Here is a 27,163-nt window from a genome sequence, read left to right as displayed (position 1 = left end):
CCTTGCAGTTGCGGGTGGTGCAGTTGCCATACCAGGCGGTGATACAGCCTGACAGGATGCTTTCAATTGTGCATCTGTAAAAAATGGTGAGGATTTTAGGTGACGAGCCACATTTCTTTACCCTCCTGAGGTTGAAGAGGCTCTGTTGCGCCTTCTTCACCACACTGTGTGAGTGGTCCATTTCAGTTTGTCAGTGATGTTTACACCAAGGAACTTGAAGCTTTCCACCTTCTCCACTGCGGTCCCGTCGATGTAGATATGGGGGTGCTCCCTCTGCCTGTTTCCTGAAGTCCAAGATCATCTCCTTTGTTTTGTAGACGTTGAGTGAGAAGGTGTTTTCCAGGCACCACACTCCCAGATTCCTCACTTCCTCCCTGTAGGCTGTCTCATCATATTTGGTAATCAACCCTACTACTGTTGTGTCGTCTGCAAACTTGATGATTGAGATGCATATGGTCATCGGTGAACAGGGAGTATAGGAGGGGGCTGAGCATGCACCCTTGTGGGGCCCCAGTGTTGAGGATTAGCGGAGTGGAGGTGATGTTTCCTACCTTCACCACCTGAGTGCGGGCCATCAGGAGGTGCAGGACCCAGTTGCACAGGGCGGGGTTCAGACCCATATGCTGCCCACCCAGAATGCTCCAACGACAGAACTGTATCAGACTACAAGGGGCTGCTTCCCAATTTCACACTCTTTTCCAGAATTGTGAACTTGCACACTCTCTGTAATGGATGTAAAATCATTTTGATTGGTGAAAGTATTGACTGGAGGGAGTTTCACCATTGTTAAGTGAAGTCCATGTGAGAAAGTGTGCAAGTGCACACTTCTGGATAAGGGTGGATAATAGGGATGCAGCCGTTGTTTCTGAAGCACATTCCTGTCCTCTATTCCCCCCATCACGGCGAACATATTGCACGGCCCCTCCTGCCCTGCTCACCATATCTCCTTGTCCTCCTTTCCCTTGGCCAGGCTGTGTTCACTCCACTGTGTGTTCATGGGTGAGTCTGCAGTCTGCTGCTCACCACGATGGAGAGATATGTCATAGACACCATGCCTGGCGTTCAAAGCTGTTCACAAATACTGCTGTATGCTTCAGAAACAATTACATTTATTTATGGTTCGTACTCAAATAGTAGTTTTCTTTAATTAGTTCAGTGCTTCAGGGGAGCATGCCATGCATATTGCTTTCCAAACAGAGTCTGGGTGGTTTGGTTTGGAATTGTCAAATCCAATTTTGATATAACTTCAGTGTTTATTATGTAATGTTAATTTCCCCCTGACAGATAAAAGTACATCTGTTTTTCCCCTAAATTTACCCGGACGCTAACCCCTGCCTTTTAGAGAAAGATCAATCCCCTAGTCAGATAAAGCCAAGTTGTTATCTACTGTCCTCTCTAAGAACACTAACAGCTGGTTCTCTGACACACCATGGCACCAGGGTGTTAACGCGGGCAGTTTTTCCATGACTACAGGCCATGCACTCTCTGTTTCTGACAGCTGTTCCCATGGCGCCGGTTGTTGCCTCAGGCACTGGACTTCGATTGGTCTGACAGATTCCACACAAGGGTCAATTTAGTGCCACCACCGACCAATGACATCGCTCGCTTCACATTACTTCATAGTTTGTCATATAGATAAAGAGCATCATTGACTTGAGCATCACCACCTGTAGATTAGTCTCCATGTGTTATGATGACAACAGCGGATTATATTTCATATATCACAGATGCTGAATTGATATGAGGATTTCAAAGAGTTTCGATTCCATTGATGCTTTGACGTAGGGCCTCAAGGCTATAATATGTTAAGAACAACCTTCAAACAGTCCTTCACACAGCTTTTTAAATTAAAAATAGCTTGCTACATTAAGAAATGTACAACACAAACTGTTCTGAAACACATTCATGTCTAGTCTCTCATATCATTCAAACTTGATGGCCTTTGGATCCTTAACCTTGAAGAGGGACTTTGTGGTGGTCATAGCAGCCTTATGTAGCATCAACATCACCTATGAGGGTGGTCATAACAGCCTTATCTAGCAGCAACATCACCTTGAAGGTAGTTATACCAGCCTTATGTAGCAGCAAAGTCACCTTGAAGGTGGTTATAACAGTCTTAGGTATATGTTCACATCATGGCATAATCTCTGTGGTGTCACCTGGCCAATTGTGTGTGTATTGTCACCTCTCTGGCCTAGATCCAGTCTTGGGTAATGTCATTGTCACCTTGACATTCACGTCATGGCTTAATCTCGATGTGTGATGTCACCTGGCAAGCCAAGATCGTCCCAAGTCATTTCCCTGTTCCAGCTCCCCTGGACCGCAGTCTGCTATATCTCTGCTAGGCAGGAGGACTGTAGACCGGGAGGCGTAGCATTAACTACACTTACCTGCAACTTCTACGCTCTTTAAGCAGACTTTCTGAAGTCTTTCTGGGGACCAATGAAGAGGCGTTATGTTTGATATGTAGAGAGTTGTTTTGGAGTTTTCTGAAGAGTCTTCCTGTGGATGAATACGGGATCTTTCCAGAAACTTCTATGCGGTCATTCTGAAGCCATTTTGAGAAAATCTGAATTGCCATTTTAGGGGTGTGAAAAGTCTTATCTAAATAGTATTTCTGGCAACTTATAACTCTTCCTTTCTTGGGCGCTATGAGCAGGACATGGTGGAAGACTGTTAAATGATTTCTACGACCCAGTGTTGTCGACATCAGATCGGGAGTTGTGTGTTCGTCCTGTTACACATTCTGAGGTCATAGGCTATACACACAAGGAAATGGCTGTGTTCCGCATAAACAGGTGACTTGTCTTATTCAATCGTATTTTCATAATATGACATAATATCATAAGATTGCAATATTATTGTCATATTATTGTCATATGTCAGTCTCATTTGGGTGAACACTCTCAATTGTGTAAACGTCTCAGTTGGTATTCATTTGGTTTGGGAAAAGGCCAGATTTTGTTATCTGAAAAGGGCAAGCACCTGGAATACAGTAAATTGAGTCATGTACTGGCATATTCCCTCCGGAAATGTGTTATTGTGTTTTGGGGTATATCCTGTCTGCCCTTGTTATGCCAGATGTCAGGGAAGTCTTTAATGGCTAGACTAAACAGACACCTTTGTCCTCTGGCTTTACAGAAGACAGGTCAGGACCAGTTTTCAAAGTTTGACTGTCAATTAAGTTATCAGGTCTCTCTCTCTCTCTCTCTCTCTCTCTCTCTCTCTCTCTCTCTCTCTCTCTCTCTCTCTCTCTCTCTCTCTCTCTCTCTCTCTCTCTCTTGGTCTCTGTCTCTGTCTCTGTCTCTGTCTCTGTCTCTGTCTCTCTCTCTCTCTCTCTCTCTCTCTCTCTCTCTCTCTGTCTCTGTCTCTGTCTCTGTCTCTGTCTCTGTCTCTGTCTCTCTGTCTCGGTCTCTGTCTCTGTCTCTCTCTCACACACGCAGGCACACACACACACAAACACACACGACGGTAATTAAATAGACTGGCTGGGTCCTGTAAACGAGTGAAATAATATGCTAATGGCCTTTGACAATATTGTTGGGGAGGGAAATGTGGGAAGGGTTTTCAGTTTTCACAGTTTTTTGCAAGTCACAAATGAGTTATTTTGGTTCCTGGGAAAGCAGAGGCTGAGAGAGGGGGAAGGAGTGAGGAACCTCAACTTTGAGTCTTTTATGGTGTCATTTATTCACAGATAGATACACTCCTTTCATCTGTTGTTTTAATTGGTTCCTGACTGTTTCCCTGCAAACTGAAGTAATGTAATCATCCACACTTTCAGAACATGTTATTGAAACAAGTGGTTGTTGATAGCAAGCATAGCTAAATCTAACATATTCACCATCATTATTATCTGTCCAGCTGTGAAAAACTGTGCATAAGGTCAAAATTGGGTTTGTTTTCGAATTCTTTGCGGGTCTGTGTAATCTGAGGGAAGTATGTGCCTCTAATATGGTCATACATTTGGCAGGAGGATAGGAAGTGCAGCTCATTTTCCACCTAATTTTGTTGTCAGTGTGCACATAGACTGTCTTCTCTTGAGAGCCAGGTCTGCCTACGGCGGCCTTTTTCAATAGCAAGGCTATACTCACTGAGTCTGTACGTAGTCAAAGCTTTCCTTAAGTTTGTGTCAGTCATAGTGGGCAGGTATTCTGCCACGGTGTACTCTCTGTTTAGGGCCAAATAGCACTCTAGTTTACTCTGTTTTTTTGTATTTTTTTTCCAGTGTGTCAAGTAATTATCTTTTTGTTTTCTCATGATTTGGTTAGGTCTAATTGAGTTTCTGTCCTGGGGCTCTGTGGGGTGTGTTTGTGTTTGTGAACAAAGCCCCAGGACCAGCTTGCTTACGGGACTCTTCTCCAGGTTCATCTCTCTGTAGGTGATGACATTGTTATGGAAAGTTTTGGGAATTGCTTCCTTTTAGGTGGTTGTAGAATTAACTGCTCTTTTCTGGGTTTTGGTAATTAGCCCCCCTCTCTCTCTCTGTCTGTCTGTCTGTCTGTCTGTCTGTCTGTCTGTCTGTCTGTCTGTCTGTCTGTCTGTCTGTCTGTCTCTATCTCTCTCTCAATAAAAACACAATAGGCATATGAACAACTTCTCTCCTCCTCTCTCTCCTCCCTCCCTCAGGACGCTGCACCAGCAGTTTGAGAGTTACAAGGAGCAGGTGCGTCGCATCGGCGTGGAGACGCGGCGCCAGCAGCAGGGCCAGCACAAGGACGACGCCCCCACCTGCGGCATCTGCCGCAAGACCAAGTTCGCCGACGGCTGCGGACACCACTGCTCCTACTGCCAGACCAGATTCTGTGCCCGCTGCGGCGGACGCGTCTCCCTGCGCTCCAACAACGTGAGAAACCGTTAAGAATCCCTGCCTCCACCCCTTCTTCTTCCTTCCATCCCTTCCCTCCGTCTCCGTTACCCCTCCCTCATCCCTTCCCCTTGTTCATTTGTTTTGTCAAGTCGGCTGCTTTTATGTTGTCTGTGTTGGCGGCTGGGGCTCTGTCACACTTTGTCCGGTCAAAGTGTATTGGAGTTGTTGTTGGAGCTTCAATCCATCCTCAGGTGTGTCACACTTTTGCAAAAATGGCGACCCTGTAATGTAAAACCTAGGAGCACCTAGTATGTCGTCCTTTACACAGAATGGACAAGCTGCCAACCAGAAACACCATTCAGCGTTTACAGTATTGACACATACGCTGCAGTTCCCCTCAACATCCCTGTAAATAAGACAGTCGCATTCCCCAGAGCCCAAACCCTGTGAATGATACAGCGTTGGTTCTAGTTGATTTAGTCTAGCTCCCCAGAGCCCAAACCCTGTGAATGATACAGCGTTGGTTCTAGTTGATTTAGTCTAGCTCCCCAGAGCCCAAACCTTGTGAATGATACAGCGTTGGTTCTAGTTGATTTAGTCTAGCTCCCCAGAGCCCAAACCCTGTGAATGATACAGCGTTGGTTCTAGTTGATTTAGTCTAGCTCCCCAGAGCCCAAACCCTGTGAATGATACAGCGTTGGTTCTAGTTGATTTAGTCTAGCTCCCCAGAGCCCAAACCCTGTGAATGATACAGCGTTGGTTCTAGTTGATTTAGTCTAGCTCCCCAGAGCCCAAACCCTGTGAATGATACAGCGTTGGTTCTAGTTGATTTAGTCTAGCTCCCCAGAGCCCAAACCCTGTGAATGATACAGCGTTGGTTCTAGTTTATTTAGTCTAGCTCCCCAGAGACCAAACCCTGTGAATGATACAGTGTTGGTTCTAGTTGATTTAGTCTAGCTCCCCAGAGCCCAAACCTTGTGAATGATACAGCGTTGGTTCTAGTTGATTTAGTCTAGCTCCCCAGAGCCCAAACCCTGTGAATGATACAGCATTGGTTCTAGTTGATTTAGTCTAGCTCCCCAGAGCCCAAACCCTGTGAATGATACAGCGTTGGTTCTAGTTGATTTAGTCGAGCTCCCCAGAGCCCAAACCCTGTGAATGATACAGCGTTGGTTCTAGTTGATTTAGTCTAGCTCCCCAGAGCCCAAACCCTGTGAATGATACAGCGTTGGTTCTAGTTGATTTAGTCTAGCTCCCCAGAGCCCAAACCCTGTGAATGATACAGCGTTGGTTCTAGTTGATTTAGTCGAGCTCCCCAGAGCCCAAACCCTGTGAATGATACAGCGTTGGTTCTAGTTGATTTAGTCTAGCTCCCCAGAGCCCAAACCCTGTGAATGATACAGTGTTGGTTCTAGTTTATTTAGTCTAGCTCCCCAGAGCCCAAACCCTGTGAATGATACAGTGTTGGTTCTAGTTGATTTAGTCTAGCTCCCCAGAGCCCAAACCCTGTGAATGATACAGTGTTGGTTCTAGTTGATTTAGTCTAGCTCCCCAGAGCCCAAACCCTGTGAATGATACAGTGTTGGTTCTAGTTTATTTAGTCTAGCACCCCAGAGCCCAAACCCTGTGAATGATACAGCGTTGGTTCTAGTTGATTTAGTCTAGCTCCCCAGAGCCCAAACCCTGTGAATGATACAGTGTTGGTTCTAGTTGATTTAGTCTAGCTCCCCAGAGCCCAAACCCTGTGAATGATACAGTGTTGGTTCTAGTTGATTTAGTCTAGCTCCCCAGAGCCCAAACCCTGTGAATGATACAGTGTTGGTTCTAGTTTATTTAGTCTAGCACCCCAGAGCCCAAACCCTGTGAATGATACAGCGTTGGTTCTAGTTGATTTAGTCTAGCTCCCCGAGCCCAAACCCTGTGAATGATACAGCGTTGGTTCTAGTTGATTTAGTCTAGCTCCCCGGAGCCCAAACCCTGTGAATGATACAGCGTTGGTTCTAGTTGATTTAGTCTAGCTCCCCAGAGCCCAAACCCTGTGAATGATACAGCGTTGGTTCTAGTTGATTTAGTCTAGCTCCCCAGAGCCCAAACCCTGTGAATGATACAGCGTTGGTTCTAGTTGATTTAGTCTAGCTCCCCAGAGCCCAAACCCTGTGAATGATACAGCGTTGGTTCTAGTTGATTTAGTCTAGCTCCCCAGAGCCCAAACCCTGTGAATGATACAGCGTTGGTTCTAGTTGATTTAGTCTAGCTCCCCAGAGCCCAAACCCTGTGAATGATACAGCGTTGGTTCTAGTTGATTTAGTCTAGCTCCCCAGAGCCCAAACCCTGTGAATGATACAGTGTTGGTTCTAGTTTATTTAGTCTAGCTCCCCAGAGCCCAAACCCTGTGAATGATACAGTGTTGGTTCTAGTTTATTTAGTCTAGCTCCCCAGAGCCCAAACCCTGTGAATGATACAGCGTTGGTTCTAGTTTATTTAGTCTAGCTCCCCAGAGCCCAAACCCTGTGAATGATACAGTGTTGGTTCTAGTTTATTTAGTCTAGCTCCCCAGAGCCCAAACCCTGTGAATGATACAGCGTTGGTTCTAGTTGATTTAGTCTAGCTCCCCAGAGCCCAAACCCTGTGAATGATACAGCGTTGGTTCTAGTTTATTTAGTCTAGCACCCCAGTGCCAGAGGAAGTGTGCGGTATGACATGCGGCGGCGTCCATACTCACCACACGTGGCCGTTATTTTAAGCCCAAGTCCCGCTCCCCCCCATGCCATCTGGGTCCGTCGCCATCTCATGTCCAGCCCAAGAGTGAGGCCCTCCTCCTGGGTATCTGACCTGACTGTGGGCCCTGGTCCTTGGGCCTGCTGGGTGCCAATCTGTTCCAGATCCGCTAGGCCCAGCTGGAACCCAGACTCACACAGGGAGCAGGACACAGGATCAAGCTTTGGCCCAGACGGTGGACTTATTATGGGATAATTCCATGAAATGAATTATGGATAATGATAACCGGCCACTAGTAGTGTTGTCTCTATTAGATATTCCATCAACATGGAACTAATACTACAGTGAAACAATGGGCTAGGAACTCAAATCAATAGTAAAGTATGCCAGGAATTAGTTTGAGCACTATTGCAGTTTATTTCAAACGTATTTTGAAGTAAGGGTATTTTTGTGTAGGCTGTAATCTATGTGTATAAGGGTATTTTTGTGTAGGCTGTAATCTATGTGTGTAAGGGTATTTTTGTGTAGGCTGTAATCTATGTGTGTAATGGTATTTTTGTGTAGGCTGTAATCTATGTGTGTAAGGGTATTTTTGTGTAGGCTGTAATCTATGTGTGTAAGGGTATTTTTGTGTCACCTGCTGTTGTATTGTGTGCGTATTACAGCCTGTGTGTGTAGGCAGTGTAGACTGGAGAGATGTCTTCTGACCAGCGCTCTCTCAAGTGGTACTTCCTTCCTTGATCCCCCATCCCACTCTCCCATCTATCTCCAGCCAAGCAGAATAACAGGATTAGTTGAAATGGTAAACTTTGTTTTATTACATAAAACTCTCCCTCCTATTCATGTTTTCTGGTTTAGTTCAACACGTCGGTGTACCTCATGTCAAATTTAAGCCCGAGCACTTCATGCATCTCTCCAGTGCTGAGTCGGTCAAAACAGACATTTGTTTGACAGGGCGGATGCTAAGCAAGTTTCCTTACATTACTTCAGTTTGTGTCACTCATGTCAAACAGGCTCAACTCTTTGCATTACTTAAAGATGCGCTCTCAAACCTTTGTATAATATCAGCCAGTAGTTTTGAAAGTGGTGCTCACGAGCGACAACGGGTCCCCGTTTTTTGTGTGCTACGTCATCCAGTTGTGTACTACATCATCCATTTCGTGTGATAGGTATGATATCATACGAATTTAGCAATTTGTGTGATATGTTACAAATACAATTCATGCATTATGTTACAAATTTGTTGTGATTAAGATCCCAGAGAGCATTTTTAACCTCTAATAGGATTGGTGGGTCCCCCTCGGGACGGTTGAGCTAACGTAGGCTAATGCAAATAGCATGAGGTTGTAAGTAGCAAGAACATTTCCCAGGACATAGACATATCTGATATTGGCAGAAAGCTTAAATTCTTGTTAATCTAACTGCACTGTCGAATGTACAGTAGCTGTTACAGTGAAAGAATACCATGCTATTGTTTGAGGAGAGTGCACAGTTATAAACTTGAAAAGTTATTAATAAACCAATTAGGCACATTTGAGCAGTTTTGATACAACATTTTGAACAGAAATGCAATGGTTCATTGGATCAGTCTAAAACTTTGCACATACACTGCTGTCATCTAGTGGCCAAAATCTAAATTGCGCCTTGGCTGGAATAATACATTATGGCCTTTCTCTTGCACTTCAAAGATGATGGTACCAAAAAAATACCAGAAAATGCATGTTTTTTCTTTGTATTATCTTTTACCAGATCTAATGTGTTATATTCTCCTACATTCATTTCACATTTCCACAAACGTTAAATTGTTTCATTTCAAATGGTATCAAGAATATGCATGTCCTTGCTTCAGGTCCTGAACTACAGGCAATTAGATTTGGGTATTTAATTTTATGTGAAAATTGAATAAAAAGGTCCTTTAAGTTAGCAGTAGCTTTAATGTATTTTCCCAGCCCTGCAAATTAAAATGATATGAATTGATCAAACTATAAATTGATTCTACAGGCCTGATGTTCAGTAAGTTTTACAGAAGATACACTGTATATACAAAAGTATGTGGATACCCCTTCAAATTAGTGGATTCGGCTATTTCACCCACACCCATTGCTGACAGGTGTATAAATTGAGCACATAGCCATGCAATCTCCATAGACAAACATTGACAGTAGAATGGCCTTATTAACGTTCAATGTGGCATCGTCATAGGATGCCACCTTTCCAACAAATTTCTGCCCTGCCAGACCTTCCCCGTTCAACTGTAACTGCTGTTATTGTGAAGTGGAAACATCTAGGAGCAACAACGTCTCAGCCGTGAAGTGGTAGGCACAAGCTCACAGAATGGGACCGCCGAGTACTGGAGCATGCTGCACGTAAAACTCGTCAGTCCTCGGATGCGACACTCACTACCGCGTTCCAAACTGCCTCTGGAAACAATGTCAGCATGAACTGTTTGTTGGGAGCTTCATGAAATGGGTTGCCACGGCCGAGCAGGCACACACAAGCCTAAGATCGTCATGCGCAATGCCAAGCATTGCCGGCATTGGACTCTGGAGCAGTGGAAATGCGTTCTCTGGAGTGATGAATTGCGCTTCACCATCTGGCAGTCCAACGGACAAATCTGGGTTTGGCGGATGCCAGGAGAATGCTACCTGCCCCAATGCATAGTGCCAACTGTAAAGTTTGGTGGAGGAGGAATAATGGTCTAGGGCTGTTTTTAATGGTTAGGACTAGGCCCCTTAGTTCCAGTGAAGGGAAATCCTAACACTACAATGACATTATAGACGATTCTGTGCAGCTAACTTTGTGGTAACAGATTGGGAAAGGCCCTTTCCTGTTTCAGCATGACAATGCCCCCGTGCACAAAGCAAGGTCCACACAGAAATGGTTTGTCAAGATCGGTGTGGAAGAACTTGATTGGCCTGCACAGAGCCCTGACCTCAACCACATCGAACACTTTTGGGATAAATTGGAACGCCGACTGCGAGCCAGGCCTAATCGCCCAACATCAGTACCCGACCTCCCTAATGGCTTAATGGAAGCAAGTCTCCACAGTAATGTTCCAACATCTAGTTGAAAGCCTTCCCAGAAGAGTGGAGGCTGTTATAGCAGCAAAGGGGGGACCAACTCCATATTAATGCCCATGATTTTGGAATGAGAAGTTCGACAAGCAGGCGTCCACATACTTTTGGTCATGTTGTGCAGGTGCAGCTTGTTCATGGTTGTTAAACATAATTGATATTTGACTCAAAATGGCCTCAATCATAATCAGATGTATTGACTTCTATACTAGCAGCATATATACGTCACAGTAACTCACAAAACATTGATATTGTCGTGATAAACCGCGATTCACCCTGTTCCGAATAATCACATTCCGAAAATAGACACAGAGACACGATGCAGTACACAGTGTTGTCCTGCAGAAGGCATTACAGTTACATGGTGATGCCCGACAAAATCTGTGCCACACACTCATTTAGGTATTACTGAACCTCTCCCTTCTCCCCAGCCTGTCCTCATCCTCATTATTCATTTAAAAAACTCAGAGTGCTGATCTAAGCCCCCCCTCCCACAAACTTATCCTAGATGCTATTTAAATACAGGCTCATATGTTGATTGGAAGTAGACCATTCAAAAGGTCATAGGACATAAGCGTACAGAGGCCCATTATCAGCAACCATCTCTCCTGTGTTCAAATGGCACATTGTGTTAGCTAATCCAAGTTGATCATTTTAAAAGGCTAATTGATCATTAGAAAGCCCTTTTGCAATTATGTTAGCACAACTGAAAACTGATTAAAGAAGCAATAAGACTGGCCTTCTTTAGGCTAGCTGAGTATCTGGAGCATCAGCATTCGTGGGTTCGATTACAGGCTCAAAATGGCCAGAAACAAAGAACTTTCTTCTGAAATACATCAGTCTATTCTTGTTCTGAGAATTGAAGGCTATTCCATGTGAGAAATTGCCACATGGAATTGCCAAGAAACCGAAGATCTCATACAACGTTCATACAACGCTGTGTACTATTCCTTCCTCAGAACAGCGCGAACTGGCCCTAACCAGAATAAAAAGAGGAGTTGAGGCCCCGGTGTACAACTGAGCAAGAGGACAAGTACATTAGAGTGTCTAGACTAGAGTGTTTGTTCCTTCGAGGCAGAGTTCCTCTGTCCAGTGTCTGTGTTCTTTTGCCCATCTTAATCTTTTCTTTTATCTGAGATATGGCTTTTTCTTTGCAACTCTGCCTAGAAGGCCAGCATCCCGGAGTCGCCTCTTCGTAGTTGACGTTGAGACTGATGTTTTGCGGGTACTATTTAATGAAGCTGCCATTTGAGGACTTGTGAGGTGTCTGTTAGCCTTTTAAAATGATCAACTTTGATTAGCTAACACAACCAGCCATTGGAACACAGGAGTGATGGTTGATGATAATGGGCCTCTGTACGCCTATGTAGATTGCCGTTTCCAGCTACGATAGTCATTTACAACATTAACAATGTCTACGCTGTATTTCTGATCAATTTGATGTTATTTTAATGGACAAAAAAATGTGCTTTTCTTTCAAAAACAAGGACATTTCTAAGTGACCCCAAACTGTTGAATGGTAGTGTATATATTGTATTGTAAGCTAGACAGGAAGTTATATATAGGGTTGTGTAAGATGATGTATCATGTTGCTCTTCTTGTCCCCATTTCCTGTTCCTGCATGACACTGTGACACAAAGGTCATGTGTCATGCCGATGTCACATGACTGATATGTTGAGTCATGCACGTTTGCTGTCAAACTCCCTCTGTGTTTCACCACTGTTGCCCGTCTTACAGATTGTGTATCACTGAATAGACTGTGTATTAAAAGTGTGTATTGTGGATTTTGCACATGTGTTATTAACAAACGTTTACACCATTCCCTCACTCCTTTTTTCTCTTTCTCTTTTTTCCTCCCTCCCTTCTCATGTTCCATGAACCTATATTTGACCTCTGTCTCTCTTCCTCTGTCCACTCCTCTACTGCATCCCTCTATCCTCCCCTCTGCTTCCTCCACTCCCTCCCTCACTTCCTTTTCACTTTCTCACTGCTACCTGGACTACATGCCACTACAGGAGGACAAAGTGGTTAGCATCTTTTCTGTGCTCTCTACTGTACTGTGAATATAACCTGTGTCCCTTTGAAAATCCCCCAATGGCTGCGTTCCAACCCCAAAGTTTTGACCCCCTTCCCTCCTGCCCTGTAGACTTCCCCTATTAAGTGGACTGGATTTGTGTGAGTGATATGGCATAAACTACTGTAGTCCTACGCCAAGCCTTTTTTGCTGTTGGCAAGGTCGAGGTATATTCCTTTGTTACTAAAAACCTAGCTCACACAAATCCAAGAAGGGGGTGTCCACAAAGGCTGAAGTGAAGGGAGTAAGTTATCAGATTGGAACGCGGCCAAAGCGGTCAAATCCACCTATGGATTAATGACTTAAACCAAACAGAATGATTCCCTGACAGTTCAGTCCAGGCTAGCTTTTCTCTAATACTAAAAGGCTAGCCGTTATCCTTGGACTTCCACACACATACTGTATCTGTCTGTAGTCCAGATTCCAGACTCTGGGCATTGGCAGATACAGTCATGGGGGACATTTTGCCTTGAGTAGAAATAAATATGATTAGATCCGATCGCTGTCTATCACTATGGTACTTTACCATGGACTTCCACAAGCATATCTGCCTGTAGTCCAGTCCACACTAATATGGACATTGGTAATGCAGTACTAGAGACTTTATCTTGTTTATCTTTTATCTTCAGTAATGATATCTGGGTAAAAACGTTGACTAATTCTGCATCCATTGTCTGTCTCTTCCTCTTGCAAAGTGTCTCATAGTGAAGGACAGGGTAAGGCCTGCTGGGTAATGGAGTTTTTGCATGAGTCACTATAACTGTAGTTCTTTAATGTCACACTTCAGCTGCAATTTGGGAAGCGGGCGAGCATGAGCCATGCCTGGCTGTCTGGGTGGGCATTCCTAGACACCCCTGGATGGGCACCCCCCTTACACAACTCCTCTCTCTATGGCTGTGGGCATGGCTGTGCCAGGGGGAACTGGGTGTAATATACAAGATAGGGGGAAAAATGGGGTACAAGGGCACAGGGTGTTTGTTGGGGGGTACAAGGGCACAGGGTGTTTGTTGGGGGGGTACAAGGGCACAGGGTGTTTGTTGGGGGGGTACAAGGGCACAGGGTGTTTGTTGGCACGCAGAAGCACCTTATCTTACTATAAGACCCTTGTGACTGCAGAGGGAATGTGCACACTTATGCCCGTGCATGCTTTATCTGCCTGTCTGTGATGAGCATACAGACCAGCCCGTGCCACAGGGAGACGGGAGGGGAGGCCGAGGCTGGGTTCCAATTTGTACACTTGCCACCTTCCCCTCTGTACTTGCCCACTCCAAGTAAGGAGAAAACAACCAAAAATCCTTTTGCTCGATTGGAGCTTTTAAAGCACAGTTTTGCTTACAAGCGTCCTATCTTTTCAGATTCGGATCTGAGGGAAGTCGACAGGGGCAGAGGGGAAGGATGCAAGTCTTTGGATTGGACCCTGCGGCTGCTTAAGACAGTGGACTGGGGTCAGGGGTGGAGGGTGTAGGCTAGGACCCCATTCCTAGTCCCTCATAGCCCCTCGCCTCTCCCTGTCAGCATCTGTCAGTGTTGTCTACGTTCAAATATCAAGACTTCCACACCTTAGCCCAGCTAACAGACTTACACGGTCACCGTTACAGTACACCTTTAAATCAAAGCCCCTGGGTTCGTCCCTTTGTGTGTGTGTCTATGTGTGTGTGTGTCTGTTTTATTATTTCTCTGTTAATTAACTGCAGTGTGTGGGTTGTCTATGTTGTCCAACTGGTATTTAATTCAATTGTGGTAGATATGACTCATTCTCAGAGACACTGTTTGGTTAACCTCCACAGTTTCTTCAGTTGACACCTCAAGGAACATGAATCTTTGAATAACACATATTTTATAGTGTAAATAAGGGTCAAATGAATTTTATTTCATCATATCACGATACAATCACAGTTTAAATGTAAGATTTACACAAATAAAACAATTTATCATGTTATATTCTTCACAGACAAGAAACTAGTTAGTCCCCGCGAGTCTAGTTGCTTTTACTTGTCTTGGTGTATTAATTGCAGAGTGTTTGTTTATGTGTGTTTAATGTCTCCAGATGGCTGCGAGAGAAAGAAAGAAAGAGAGAGAGAGAGAGAGAGAGAGAGAAAAAGAGAGCAACCGAGAGAAAAGAGAGAGATTGAGAGGGAATGAGCGAATCAGAGCCAATCTGTCTCCTCTTCCTGGAGTGGAGACTCACATACACACGCTAATGTACACAGACACAAATATGCAAACACCTTTTTACTGCTTGGACAAACCAGACGCACGCACAGACACACACACTCACACCGGACACACACATACACACACACCAACTCTCCCCCTCCCACACGGCATCGAGCCGACACTGCACTTTTTACAGGAAGGGAATGCACTTCATAATCTCTGTCAGGGTTCTCAGCATTGGATGACTAACCCAGCGGTCTGCCATGAAACATTACTGTAATGCCTTGTATAAAATAACAATAGCGGTAACAGTAACTGTATTAGTGAACAGTTCCAGGATCAGTTTGGGGTTACAGAAAGGCCTATACAAACACTATGGGATAATAATACTAGAAGGGTTTCTGTTGTGTCCTTAGCAGTATTGGCTTCTATAGGGTAGAATGCCATTGAGTCTAACACTGAACTGTCTTGTAGTTCACGGGGCTCGGCTGCAGATGGAAGCCAAGACCTATTCCTAGTTGATCTATAGCCTTATTTACACAAATGGAGCATTGTCGTGTTTTGTGGTCGTCTTTCTTCCTCGTCTGTAGGACTTAACATTCCCTGACGGATGGTAGTTTCCTGCCAGGCGCCGCTGCCGCCCCATATGTCAATCTGTCGTTGGAGGCTGTATTGAGCGCGCTCACTGAACACTTTCCTCTCCATTCCACCACCCCGGGCCTCCATCTATACCACCCAGTTAATAAGGAAAAAGACGACGTTTGCAGAATTCCCAGCGATTCCCGCCGCCGCCTTTGCCCGCTGTTACTGCCGCTATCCCCTCCTCCCCCGATTTGGCGGATGGATAGAGCGTCTGAGATGGAGACGATGGAGGGGTGTGGGGTAGAAAAGAGCGTGGTGATTAATGGCGGCTGTAAGACGTCGCCATTTGTCAAGTCGGTCTGCCTCGTCAGGTGGGTTGCTGGTACGAGGACGGTGGTGGTTTGTTAGGCAACGCAGGTTGTGTGGGATTGAGGTTGTTCTAACGTTGGTTAAACGTTGTATTTTGTTTTTTGCTGTTAGTCTTTTTTAGTCAAACTTTTTTGACAGTGCCTGCCGCTGACACGGCTCTCCTTACTCATTGATTTGGTTACCATGGTGAACCGTATTCTGTTAGGCAGGGTGAGATTGTGCAGTTACCGGTTGGAAATGGCATTGCTCATACTCACGACACACACACACACACACACACACACACACACACACACACACACACACACACACACACACACACACACACACACACACACACACACACACACACACACACACACACACACACACACACACACACACACACACACACACACACACACACACACACACACACACACACACACACACACACTCTGGCACTCTCCCATGCACATCCAGGGAAAAGCTTTCACACCCACTAACGCAGGACGCGGTGCGATGAAGTGGAGGTGACACCACAGTGGGCTTCTTCTTCTTGAGCGAGGCGTTAGATTGGCTGTCTGAGAGGTGGCAAGCAAGGAAGCCCTTCACATATTACATGTGTCACGCACTAGGGTGGGGTTCCTAACACAGACCCATTCACTTGCATGATCACTGTTCCTCATGCAGGCCTGCACACACACACACACACACACACACACACACACACACACACACACACACACACACACACACACACACACACACACACACACACACACACACACACACACACACACACACACACACACACACACACACAGTGCACAAATCCGTCATACAATCCAGGCCTAATCATTCCAGCTCAGGATTATTCTGTGTGTGTGTGTATGTGTGTTTTAGTGGCCTACATGTTGATATTGTATATGTGCTGTTCTCTCCTCTGCGTAGGTTTGAGACCATGTAAAACACGGACAGAGGTGTGGCTTTAGGAAAAAGAGATACATTCAATTAATACAATTTTCTTTACTTTTAGATCCCTTTAAGGTGGACAGTGTGTGTGTGTGTGTGTGTGTGTGTGTGTGTGTGTGTGTGTGTGTGTGTGTGTGTGTGTGTGTGTGTGTGTGTGTGTCAGGCGGTTTAGCGGTACGAGGAAGGTGGAGGGTTGTTAGGCAACGCAGGATGTGTGGGATTGAGGTTGTTGTAACGTTGGTTAAATGTTGTATTTTGGCTTTTGCGGTTTGTGTTTTTTTACAGTCAAACTTTTTTGACAGTACCTGCCGCTGACATGGTTTAAAACTGTCATGAACATGACTTAAGACCTGTCATTTGTTGTCGTGTCCTTTAATGACTAATCCCTTTAGAGTTGGCTGCAGGTGTGACTGTGGAGATATGTGTTGTGATTTAGGTTCGTCTTGTAGTCCGTATAAGGATCTTTAGTTTGTTTGAGGATGATGGTCTATTATGATGTCACAGAGAGCTCATAGGAGAACACAGTTATTTTAGCTGCCCACTAACTTGCTGTACCCAGTCTTGGCATTGTTAGTACAATCTCTCTCTCTCTCTCTCTCTCTCTCTCTCTCTCTCTCTCTCTCTCTCTCTCTCTCTCTCTCTCTCTCTCTCTCTCTCTCTCTCTCTCTCTCTCTCTCTCTCTCTCTCTGTACTCAATGACTTGCTTACCATGGTGAACTGCATTCTGTTAGTCAGGCTGAGATCGGTGCAGTAACACATTAGAAATGGCATTGCTCCTACTCAAGACACACACACATTCGTTTTACTGTCATTGTGGAGACGAAACAGTTGATTTTCATTCAAAACCCTATTTTGGTCTGTGTTAGGAACCCCACCCTAGTGCGTGACACATGTAATATGTGAAGGGCTTCCTTGCTTGCTGCTTAAGCATGGTTAGTGTGTGATGGCAGCCAATCAGACAGTTCGCTCCAGAAGCAGCCCACTGTGATGTCACCTCCAGTTCATCGCACTGCGTCCTGTGGAGCGCCATGTGTCAGTGTGTGTGTGTGTGTGTGTGTGTGTGTGTGTGTGTGTGTGTGTGTGTGTGTGTGTGTGTGTGTGTGTGTGTGTGTGTGTGTGTGTGTGTGTGTGTGTGTGTGGACCGTATTTACTTGTGTGTGTGTGTGTGTGCGTGTGCGTGTGCGTGTGTGTGTGTGTGTGTGTGTGTGTGTGTGTGTGTGTGTGTGTGTGTGTGTGTGTGTGTGTGTGTGTGTGTGTGTGTGTGTGTGTGTGTGTGTGTGTGTGTGTGTGTGTGTGTGTGTGGACCGTATCTACTTGTGTGCGTGCTGCTTGAATACGATCTCATTCAAGGATTAACCATCGGATTCATTTCTTTCATCTTCCTCAACCATGAGAAAAAAATATCCCTATATAGTGAAGTTAAACTGAACCTTTTTCCCTCGTCAGTTCTTGGCTATAGAGTCTGAATTGTTAACATTTCTTACCCTCCTCTTTGAGACACATGCAAATATTGACCGCATCCCTGGATGGATATTTGAAATGATGGCCTTAATGCTGTCACTATAGGCCTACTAATATAATTTGTAAGTCGCTCTGGATAAGAGCGTCTGCTAAATGACTTAAATGTAAATGTAATATGTGCTTTACATTCCTGGCCTGATAAAAAGGGATTTCTCAGAATGCACTCTGAATGATTGATAATGATCATGATAATCACCAAACAGCTGAATAATTAAGGGGAGGGAGTATAAGGGATATTGTTTAGCGGTAGCATAGCCTGCCGGCCTGGCGCACGGCTGCTATCTGAAACCGGCTGGCGGGTATTGTCCTGACTGATGATGATGCTGAATAATGGTGAGGAGGGGATTAGCTGCGGTCTACTCCAATCTAACCTGCCTGAGAGCAGAGAGAGAGTGTGTGTGAGAGAGAGAGTGAGAGAGTGTGTGAGAAAGAGAGCGAGAGAGAGAGAGAGAGAGTATGTGTGTGAGTGAGTGAATGTAAGAGTGTGAGAGTGAGAGTGTGAGTGTGAGAGACAGATAGAGAGAGACAGAGGGAGAGAGAGAGAGATTGTATGTACTGTACATATGTGTATGTGTGTATTAGAACAACTGTACGTGTGTGTGTTTGTCCAGCTCGACAGCTGTGGGCCACAGCTGCACACAGCTGATTTACTTTAGATTAGTGTGGCCTGGAGCCAAACAGAGGATTCAATCAGGGTAAGCATGATGCGCGCCGGTTCGCTAAAAAGCTAACCGCAAGCTGACTGCTAAACTAACTGTCCATTCGACCAACCCTCCATCAAAGAGCAGGTTTCACAGAAGGTTGTGTTTTTGGATGCACACAAAGACTTCTAAACGATAATACAAGGAATAGTACTTTCCCTCCATTTTGGATTTGTCCCATCGTTCTAGACCGTGGGATTAAACACTGGAGAAGAGAAACATCTGTTTTTCTCTGCGTTGGGAGGGAGACAGTTTTCAGTAGCCATGGCAACACGTGAGTACGGAACCTTTCTTAGATGTTGCTGTTGTTCCATTCAAGGGGTTGTTGTTCGTAGGACGGTCAAATAGCGGACTTGAGTTGACCAATGATTTCTATCAACAGTAGACCATTTGTATATATTTATTGTCATTATGATTATTTTATACTATTGTGAACAGCAATCGTTAGATGCACCTGTATATCTGCGACTTGTCCTCTCAAATCATGGTCTTCCACAGTGTTGTGTTCAGATAGTTGTCAATTTCCTATCTTTGACTTACGTCTTTTCTTCACGGCCTAAACTGTAACCAGTTATTGAATTAGGAATGTTCTTCTGGTACCTGGTGTGGAAACGATAAATAGCTTTTGGTGGATGGTGGATATTGTAGCTGGCTGTCCTTGCTGGTCAGTTGATGTTCTGTGCCATCATCCACTGTGGGAGATTAACAGCCCTGTCCGCCATAGGCAACAGGCTAATGCTTTCTCCATGGTAACGACATCCCATCCATATCAAACCTACTCTGTTTAACTAGATACTGCGTTCAAATTGGGTCAACTTTTATACATTTGTAGCCTTGTAGAATATGTGGAATGTTCTCTAGTGGTAACAGTATTACTACAAATTAGTGTTCTTTGTTTGGGCTGTTTCCTTATCTCAATGTGTAAGTAAAATGCTGTGATATTTCACAGAGCGGATTGTAACGTACAATGAGTGTATAAAACGATAAGAACACCTTCCTAATATTGATTTGCATCCTTACAGCCTCAATTCGGTGGACTCTCCAAGGTGTCGAAAGCGTTCCACAGGGACACTGGCCCATGTTGACTCCAATTCTTCCCACAGTTGTGTCAAGTTGGCTGGATGTCCTTTGGGTGGTGGACCATTCTTAATACACACGGGAAACTGTTGAGCGTGTTGCAGTTCTTGACACAAACCGGTGTGCCTGGTACCTACTACCATGGGGGGAGGAACGTGGGAGCGTGGGGGGAGCGCTACAGTATTTTAAGAAACCTTGATCCCCTGTCTGACAGATGAGTTATCACCAATGATGAGCTATCACCAATACTCAATCAGAGTCAAGAGACTAAAATAAAACATGAGAAAGAACATAACGCTGTGACTAATACTTGCTTGTGTCTTACTAAGATCCTCTATCTGTCTGTGCCTGTTTGTAGTTCTGTCACCAGTCCTGCCCTTTCCTTGCCTGTATAACAATGACCTGTTGTCTGTCGAAAATATGCCAAGCTAAAATACTCCAAGCTAAAATACTCCAAGCTAAAATACGCCAAGCTAAAATACTCCAAGCTAAAATACTCCAAGCTAAAATACTCCAAGCTAAAATACTCCAAGCTAAGCTAGCATTTCTCTGTCTCACAACTGAATCTGTTTTGCACATCAAATCAAATGTATTTATATAGCCCTTCGTACATCAGCTGATATCTCAAAGTGCTGTACAGAAACCCAGCCTAAAACCCCAAACGGCAAGCAATGCAGGTGTAGAAGCACGGGGGCTAGGAAAAACTCCCTAGAAAGGCCAAAATCTAGGAAAAAACCTAGAGAGGGACCAGGCTATGACGGGTGGCCAGTCCTCTTCTGGCTGTGCCGGGTGGAGATTGTAACAGAACATGGCCAAGATGTTCAAATGTTCATAAATGACCAGCATGGTCAAATAATAATAATCACAGGCAGAACAGTTGAAACTGGAGCAGCAGCATGGCCAGGTGGACTGGGGACAGCAAGGAGTTATCATGTCAGGTCGTCCTGAGGCATGGTCCTAGGGCTCAGGTCCTCCGGGAGAGAGAAAGAAAGAGAGAAAGAGACACATGGAGATGACAGTTCCTTAAAAAGTGGACTGCAATGGATATATGACAACATCTGCAACCCCACGAGTCTTCTGATGCTAAACTCATAGAAATAGAATTAGATGACTGAAGTATTGAGGTATTGCATAGTATTATACATTCTCTGTCTAAGGGACAATTTTAGGGTCAATTCCATTTCAATTCCGTCAATTCAGGGTTTGCTTTTCAATTGTGAAAATAGGAATTGGAAATGGAATTGACCATGCTCTCTTTCTCTCTATAGATACAGGCATACTGTACATGTATATAATACTAGCCTCCTCCTCTCCTCCTTCACCCCTGTAGGTAATGTGGGTATGCAACCTGTGCCGTAAGCAACAGGAGATCCTCACCAAATCGGGAGAATGGTTTTCAGGGCCGGGGGCGAGGCAGATGAGCCTGGATGGCGGCCTGAACGCCCCGCCCACGGGGGGTGACAACCAACGGGGGGACAGGAAGCTACTCCGCTCCAGGTCCCAGGCCCCGCCCCCTTCCAGCGGTAACGCAGGGGCGGCGCCTGACGGAACGCATCAGCCGCCAACGGTCCAGGCCAAGGGAGCGTTGGACACCATGCCGGCGTCACGCGCTCGGAGCGAACCATCACGAGACAAGTAGGACATCGGGACACCAACGCTCTAATCCCTCAAACACTTTCACCTGTCCTCTCACAACCCCTGCTTTCACCTCTCAAACCAGAGTCACTGTATTGGTTATCTAGGGGCCTGTTTTGATTGCTGATAGTACTTAGTATTGTTGTAAATGCCACTTTGTACAAGACTTTCTCTCATCCACTCTACTATTATCACCTCCCTTTAATCCCTTTGATTGTAGACGCTTGAAGGAATAATCCACTCGAAAAGCATCTTTTGGTATTTGGTTTTTACTTCCTAAGATGCATTTTGCGTCATCATGATGATGTGGCAAGATACAATTAGCTTTTTGAAAGTCCTCTGTTTTGAAAACTTGATTGCTGACATGCTAAACATTTTGGGACTGTATCAGTCTCGGTATCTTGACCTGGGCCTCTTTTAGATGATATGGTCGCTTTTATATAGTTTTCTTTTTATTGTCGTACATTTTGAGCCGTGTACAAGTCTGTCCTCTTTAATATGTTTTGACTTTGTTGCGGTTGGATGAATTAGGCTAATGCAGCATCTGTTTTGTCTAACAGGGTCTCGTTGACACCGTCAGTTTACACATGCAGCCTCATTTGTCCCGTTCAACATTGGACATGCTTTGGTCATGTTTTTTTCCGCGTTTGACAGGAACTCAAATCCTCTGATGTTGGGGGTGACCCATTTTCGGTGTGTGTTGCAGCACTTGATTATTTAATCCCCATTGGATCAAAAAATAATAATAGTGCTGTCTAAGCTTATAGCCAAAGCAGAAGCTGGGTTGCATGTTTTATTCTTGAAAGGTCCATGATTAATGTATTTTGTTTTGCGTCTGTTTTGGGTCCATTTCGGTCCGGCCTGAATGCATCACTCAAAATGTGATGTCCGGCCCTATTCCACACTGTTGTTGGATGATCCATAACCAGGTTAACCATCAGTAGGAACATTTTCCCATGGAAATATAATCTCATTTTAGTTCTGCACATATTCCTCCATTTGGAATTATTTCCCTGTCTTTATCATCATTGTTTTCATTCAACCAGTAATAACTGGTACTGACCACAATTTGGTACTGACCATTATTTGTCCGTTTAACCGAGTAGGCTTATTTTTTTTGTTACAACATGGTGTTATGTTAACAAAACAACAAGTGTGTAATGTTATATCAAAGTCCCTTATGGTCACCTTTCTCTTCAGGAAAAGACCTCTGTCCCTCCATGAGCAGAACGGTAAGCCCGGTGGTCTGGGTCGTGGTAGAGGAGGCCGGGGACCCCAAGGGAAGCTTCAGACCGTGGCCTCCCAGGAGGAGTTCTGTGGTCCCGGGGAGATAGACTGGCGGGACGGCCGGCACCTGGAGAAGGTCCGCTCCCATGACTACCCCGACGGCGGCGACCAAGGAAATCGCCCCGACCTCCGGAGACGCCCCCCGGAGGAGGATGAGCTGGAGCGCAAGCGGCGCCAGGAGGAGGAGTTCCAGACGCGTTACCGCAGCGACCCCAACCTGGCGCGCTACCCGGTCAAGCCGCAGAAGGAGGAGCAGGAGATGCGCATGCACGCCAAGGTGTCGAAGGTGCGCCACGAGCGGCGCCACAGCAACAACGCCATCAATGAGGTGGGGCTGGAGGGCGGGGGAGGAGGGGGAGGGAACATGGGAGATGTGCCTGAGAATCGTCTCCGGAGGGGCGGCGGTGGAGGTGGTGGAGAACCGGATCGCAAGGCATCCTTGGAGAACCACCGCGCCTACTCCATGGACAGGACCGTGGGGGGTGGTGGGGGTGGCGGAATGGGGCAGGGACCCCAGGGAGGTCCCCCCCTCCTCAAACAGAACCAGAACCACGGACCCCTTCAACCATCTGGTGGTGGCTCACGAACGGGCCCCAATCCTGGTGCTCCTCACCCCCACCAAGGACCCCCCCCTCCAGCAGGCTGGGACCCCCCTAAGGGACCCCACCCCAGCCAGCTGGACCCCAATTCCCAGGCAGCCATGATGCACAAGGCTAGGAGGGAGAAGCCCGGGGACAACCTGCTGCGGAAGGACTCCCAGAGCTCGGACCAGTCGGAGTCGCTGCGGCCGCCCCCACCCAGGCCCTACAAGAGTAAACGGGGCGTCAACAAGAGGCAGATGTCTATCAGCAGCTCAGAGGAGGAGGGCGCCTCCACACCCGAGTACACCAGCTGTGAGGACGTGGACATGGAGAGCGTCAGTGAGAAAGGTCAGATTACTGCTCTCTCTCTCTCTCTCTCTCTCTCTCTCTGTTATCTCTTCTCATGTCAATATGATTGGTAATGCATTCAGATATTTTAACATTGGAAGAATGATCAAATCTGGGTTGAGTTGGTGTTTTGGCTACCTGTATGGAGAGTGTCAGCGAGAAAGGTCTGATTCTTCAGTTTTCTATCAGATCGAATCATCTATATTAGCTGGTTTTGTCTCAGTATTGTCAGAGATTGTCAGAGATTTCGACATTGGTGGAATGATCAAACTTTCGTTAGAATTTATGGTTTTATGGTCACCTGTCTGTCGGGTGTCACTACTAATGCAATATTCTTTCTTAACTTTTTTGTTATTATCAAAATCTCTTTGCTCTAGGTTTCCATCAAAATAAAGAATTTAAATGTACATTTTAAAGTTTACGGGGACTGTATCTCCCTGCCTATATTGTGCTATGGCCTTGACTCGGTACAACACTGTCATTCACCTACACCGCTGAAGCCAAACCCTATTGCTTCCCATCCTGGAACAGAACAGAACAGCTCTCTTTTATTTAGGAAACGTCCTGTGATTTAGGCCAGCAGATTTGGCAGAATTAGGTCAGTGGCTAGTGCGGCTGACACTACGTAAAGCTTCCCCGCCAAACACCGGCTGCATCCTGCCGTTAACGGATAGGATATAATCAAGTTTGGGTGTCACCATTGTGGCCGGCCGCATGTTCAGTTTTGGCCTCTCGTTTGCTCACGCCGGCCTGCAACAGCTTTGCAATTCACTCTTCTTGACTAAATTAAGCTATGCTATTTTAGCGGTTAGCGTGTCGAGGGAGGACGTGTACTCATCTCACTCACCACTAACCTCCACCATTGGTCGCTCCGGGCCAATCCCAATCCCAAAGTAGTTGACCAGATTAGGTTACCACATGGGAATGGGGTGTTTAATGGGGGGCGACAGGCAGGAGAAATAGTTAGAAAGTTAGCTGTCGTAGCTAGCAAGTGTTTAGCCGTGTTTACTTCAGGAGTAGGCCAGTCCCAAATCCAGCATGGGATTTACATTTGATGTTGTCCGCGGTAAACAAATTCAGAGGCGGGACCAGGCTAAAGGCTAAATGTAGCTATGTGAAGTGTAACTCGGCCGTGTAAAAGCCTGGGTTCCCGAGGACAACGCACGTCCAGTAAATACGGTTTGGTTCTGTTCTTTTGGGGGTAAAGGATTGATGGTGTAGATGGATATGTGGTTGGTTAATCTAAAACCTCACAACGAGACAGTTCGGTCAACTTCCGGATTGTTGCGTGTTTTTAAAAATGTAATTTACAGTGAAACACTTGAACTGCTCCAAATTGTAAGCGAGGGTACAGGTACACCCCAAACCTCCTTTACATGCTATTTAGTAGACCTGCGAGACAGCTTTACTGTTGCAATCAAACCAGTCAAATGAGATAGTAAAAAGTTAATGCCGTGTCGTCTAATATCTTGTTGGGAGGTTAGCAGTTTGTATACACTCCCGAGGCAGGGCTATATTTTGCTAAATTAACTGGGGCCTTTATAAAAGTCCAAGGAGGACACCTTTATGAAGTTAAGAATCTATTTTAAAAAATGCATTTGGGATTGATTTAGGAGCTAAGAGTGTATTTTGGCATTGATTCAGGAGCTAAGAGTGTATTTTGGGATTGATTCAGGAGCTAAGAGTGTATTTTGGGATTGATTTAGGAGCTAAGAGTTTACTGTTTACAGTTAAAGTATGGAGTGGAGATTCAGCCAGTCTGATTGGTTGGCTTCCTTAAAGGTGTCAAGTAGTGGAAGATAATAAAGTGCGGAGGAAATGACAGGGGGGATCAGACCTAAGGTTCGTTTTAGTGTTGATGCTAATTCTTCAGTCTGTTTTTAGACCGTGTGTGTTTGTGTGTGTAGGCCTATCCATCTGTGATGCCCTCCTGATGACCTCCTGATGACCTCCTTCAGGTTAAATCACAGAATTGAATAGAGCACTATAATATACAGTATAATGCATATAATAACACTGTGATACATTGTTATGGATCACATACTTCATAAATACATTATTCACAGAAGGGTTGTTAATTCCTGTCAGATTAGTGTAAAACCTGCAGCATTGATATATGACCTTACCACAGGGTCAGGGTCAAGTTAAATCTGAACCTGAATCAGCCTCTGACATTGACCAGATTTATCCCTGTTAATAGAAATAGATTCAGGATGAGAGGGGATCGTCTCCAGATTCTCTATGTTTTTGTAACTGTGGCCATTTGACCTGAGTTTTTACAGGTACATAGAGGAGACGTTGACTTTGAATAGCTAAACATTCCTCATCTGCAATTATTATTAGCCTGTTAGTTTTTCGCACCCAGAAAAGAAGTGCTCCAGATCGTGTGATCTGATGTCCAATATTCATCTGCTAAAAACAGAAAAGGGAACCGTCAGCACTCTGAATCGAGGAGTCAGCAGGAACGTTTTGAAGTAGTTCCCCCATTGCACTTCCAAATTTCAGATTGCGCTTCACATTTTTTTTAAATCTCACTTCCGAATCATCAAACAGTTGAGTTGCACCCCTCAACTTTAACCCCAACTTTAACTTCCTCCCTCCTCTCCCTCCTCTCCTGACCCCTACTTTCCCTTGTCTCTTCATACACACATCTCTGATCAGTGTCCAAGCTGGCTGTGGACCTGTAGGTTCAGGGGCTTGTCCCTGTTTCTAAAGTCGCACACCAACGTCCCCATCTAATTTCATCCTGACATTCTGTTGAAGACTTAAACCGGTGGATGAGGCCTTGAAGGAGGTATGAGGCTTTGGAGGACGTGTGGGACTGGTTCGATGGGTAGAGCTGGTCTGGACTGAAGTGTGGCCATTCTCCAGTCTCTCTGTCTCGCCACTATCTGTCACTATAGCTGGTAATGAGAGTTGGGCGACAGACAGACAAGGTCCCAGTTTGTCCCCGTGTCTCCTGGTGTGTTGGACTGAGTTGACTTGAGTTGAGTTGACAGTCTGACAGAGACTGAAACAGACTTTCTTGTTTTAGCTTGAACCTCTCTCTCTCTCTCTCTCTCTCTCTCTCTCTCTCTCTCTCTCTCTCTCTCTCTCTCTCTCTCTCTCTCTCTCTCTCCCTCTCTCTCTCTCTCTCTCTCTCTTTCTCTCTCTCTCTCTCTCTCTCTCTCTCTCTCTCTCTCCATTTCTAACTCTCTCCATCTATCTCTAACTCTCTCTATCTTACTGTTTTATCTTGTCTGTCTGTCTGTCTGTCTGTCTGTCTGTCTGTCTGTCT

The 27,163-nt window shown here is 45.4% G+C and overlaps 1 protein-coding gene across 19 annotated transcripts in view; it reads left to right on the top strand.

Annotated features, from left to right (window-relative positions):
- LOC118371272 (regulating synaptic membrane exocytosis protein 3-like) overlaps positions 1-27,163 on the top strand; it is a 90,082-nt gene that overhangs the window by 24,687 nt on the left and 38,232 nt on the right. For 17 of the 19 annotated variants that reach the window (XM_052503234.1, XM_052503239.1, XM_052503252.1 and 14 more), the window contains exons 2-4: positions 4,627-4,843; positions 21,366-21,670; positions 22,871-23,886. In XM_052503234.1, coding sequence (XP_052359194.1) covers positions 4,627-4,843; positions 21,366-21,670; positions 22,871-23,886 — 1,538 coding nt within the window. Of the gene's footprint in view, positions 1-2,424; positions 2,799-4,626; positions 4,844-18,753; positions 19,233-21,365; positions 21,671-22,870; positions 23,887-27,163 lie in introns of those variants that run through there. The other 2 variants (XM_052503244.1, XM_052503249.1) reach the window with 2 other exon arrangements.

The sequence above is a fragment of the Oncorhynchus keta genome, unplaced genomic scaffold (assembly GCF_023373465.1).
Source record: "Oncorhynchus keta strain PuntledgeMale-10-30-2019 unplaced genomic scaffold, Oket_V2 Un_contig_1690_pilon_pilon, whole genome shotgun sequence".
Taxonomy (NCBI): domain Eukaryota; kingdom Metazoa; phylum Chordata; class Actinopteri; order Salmoniformes; family Salmonidae; genus Oncorhynchus; species Oncorhynchus keta.
This window is presented reverse-complemented; position numbering and strand designations above follow the sequence as displayed.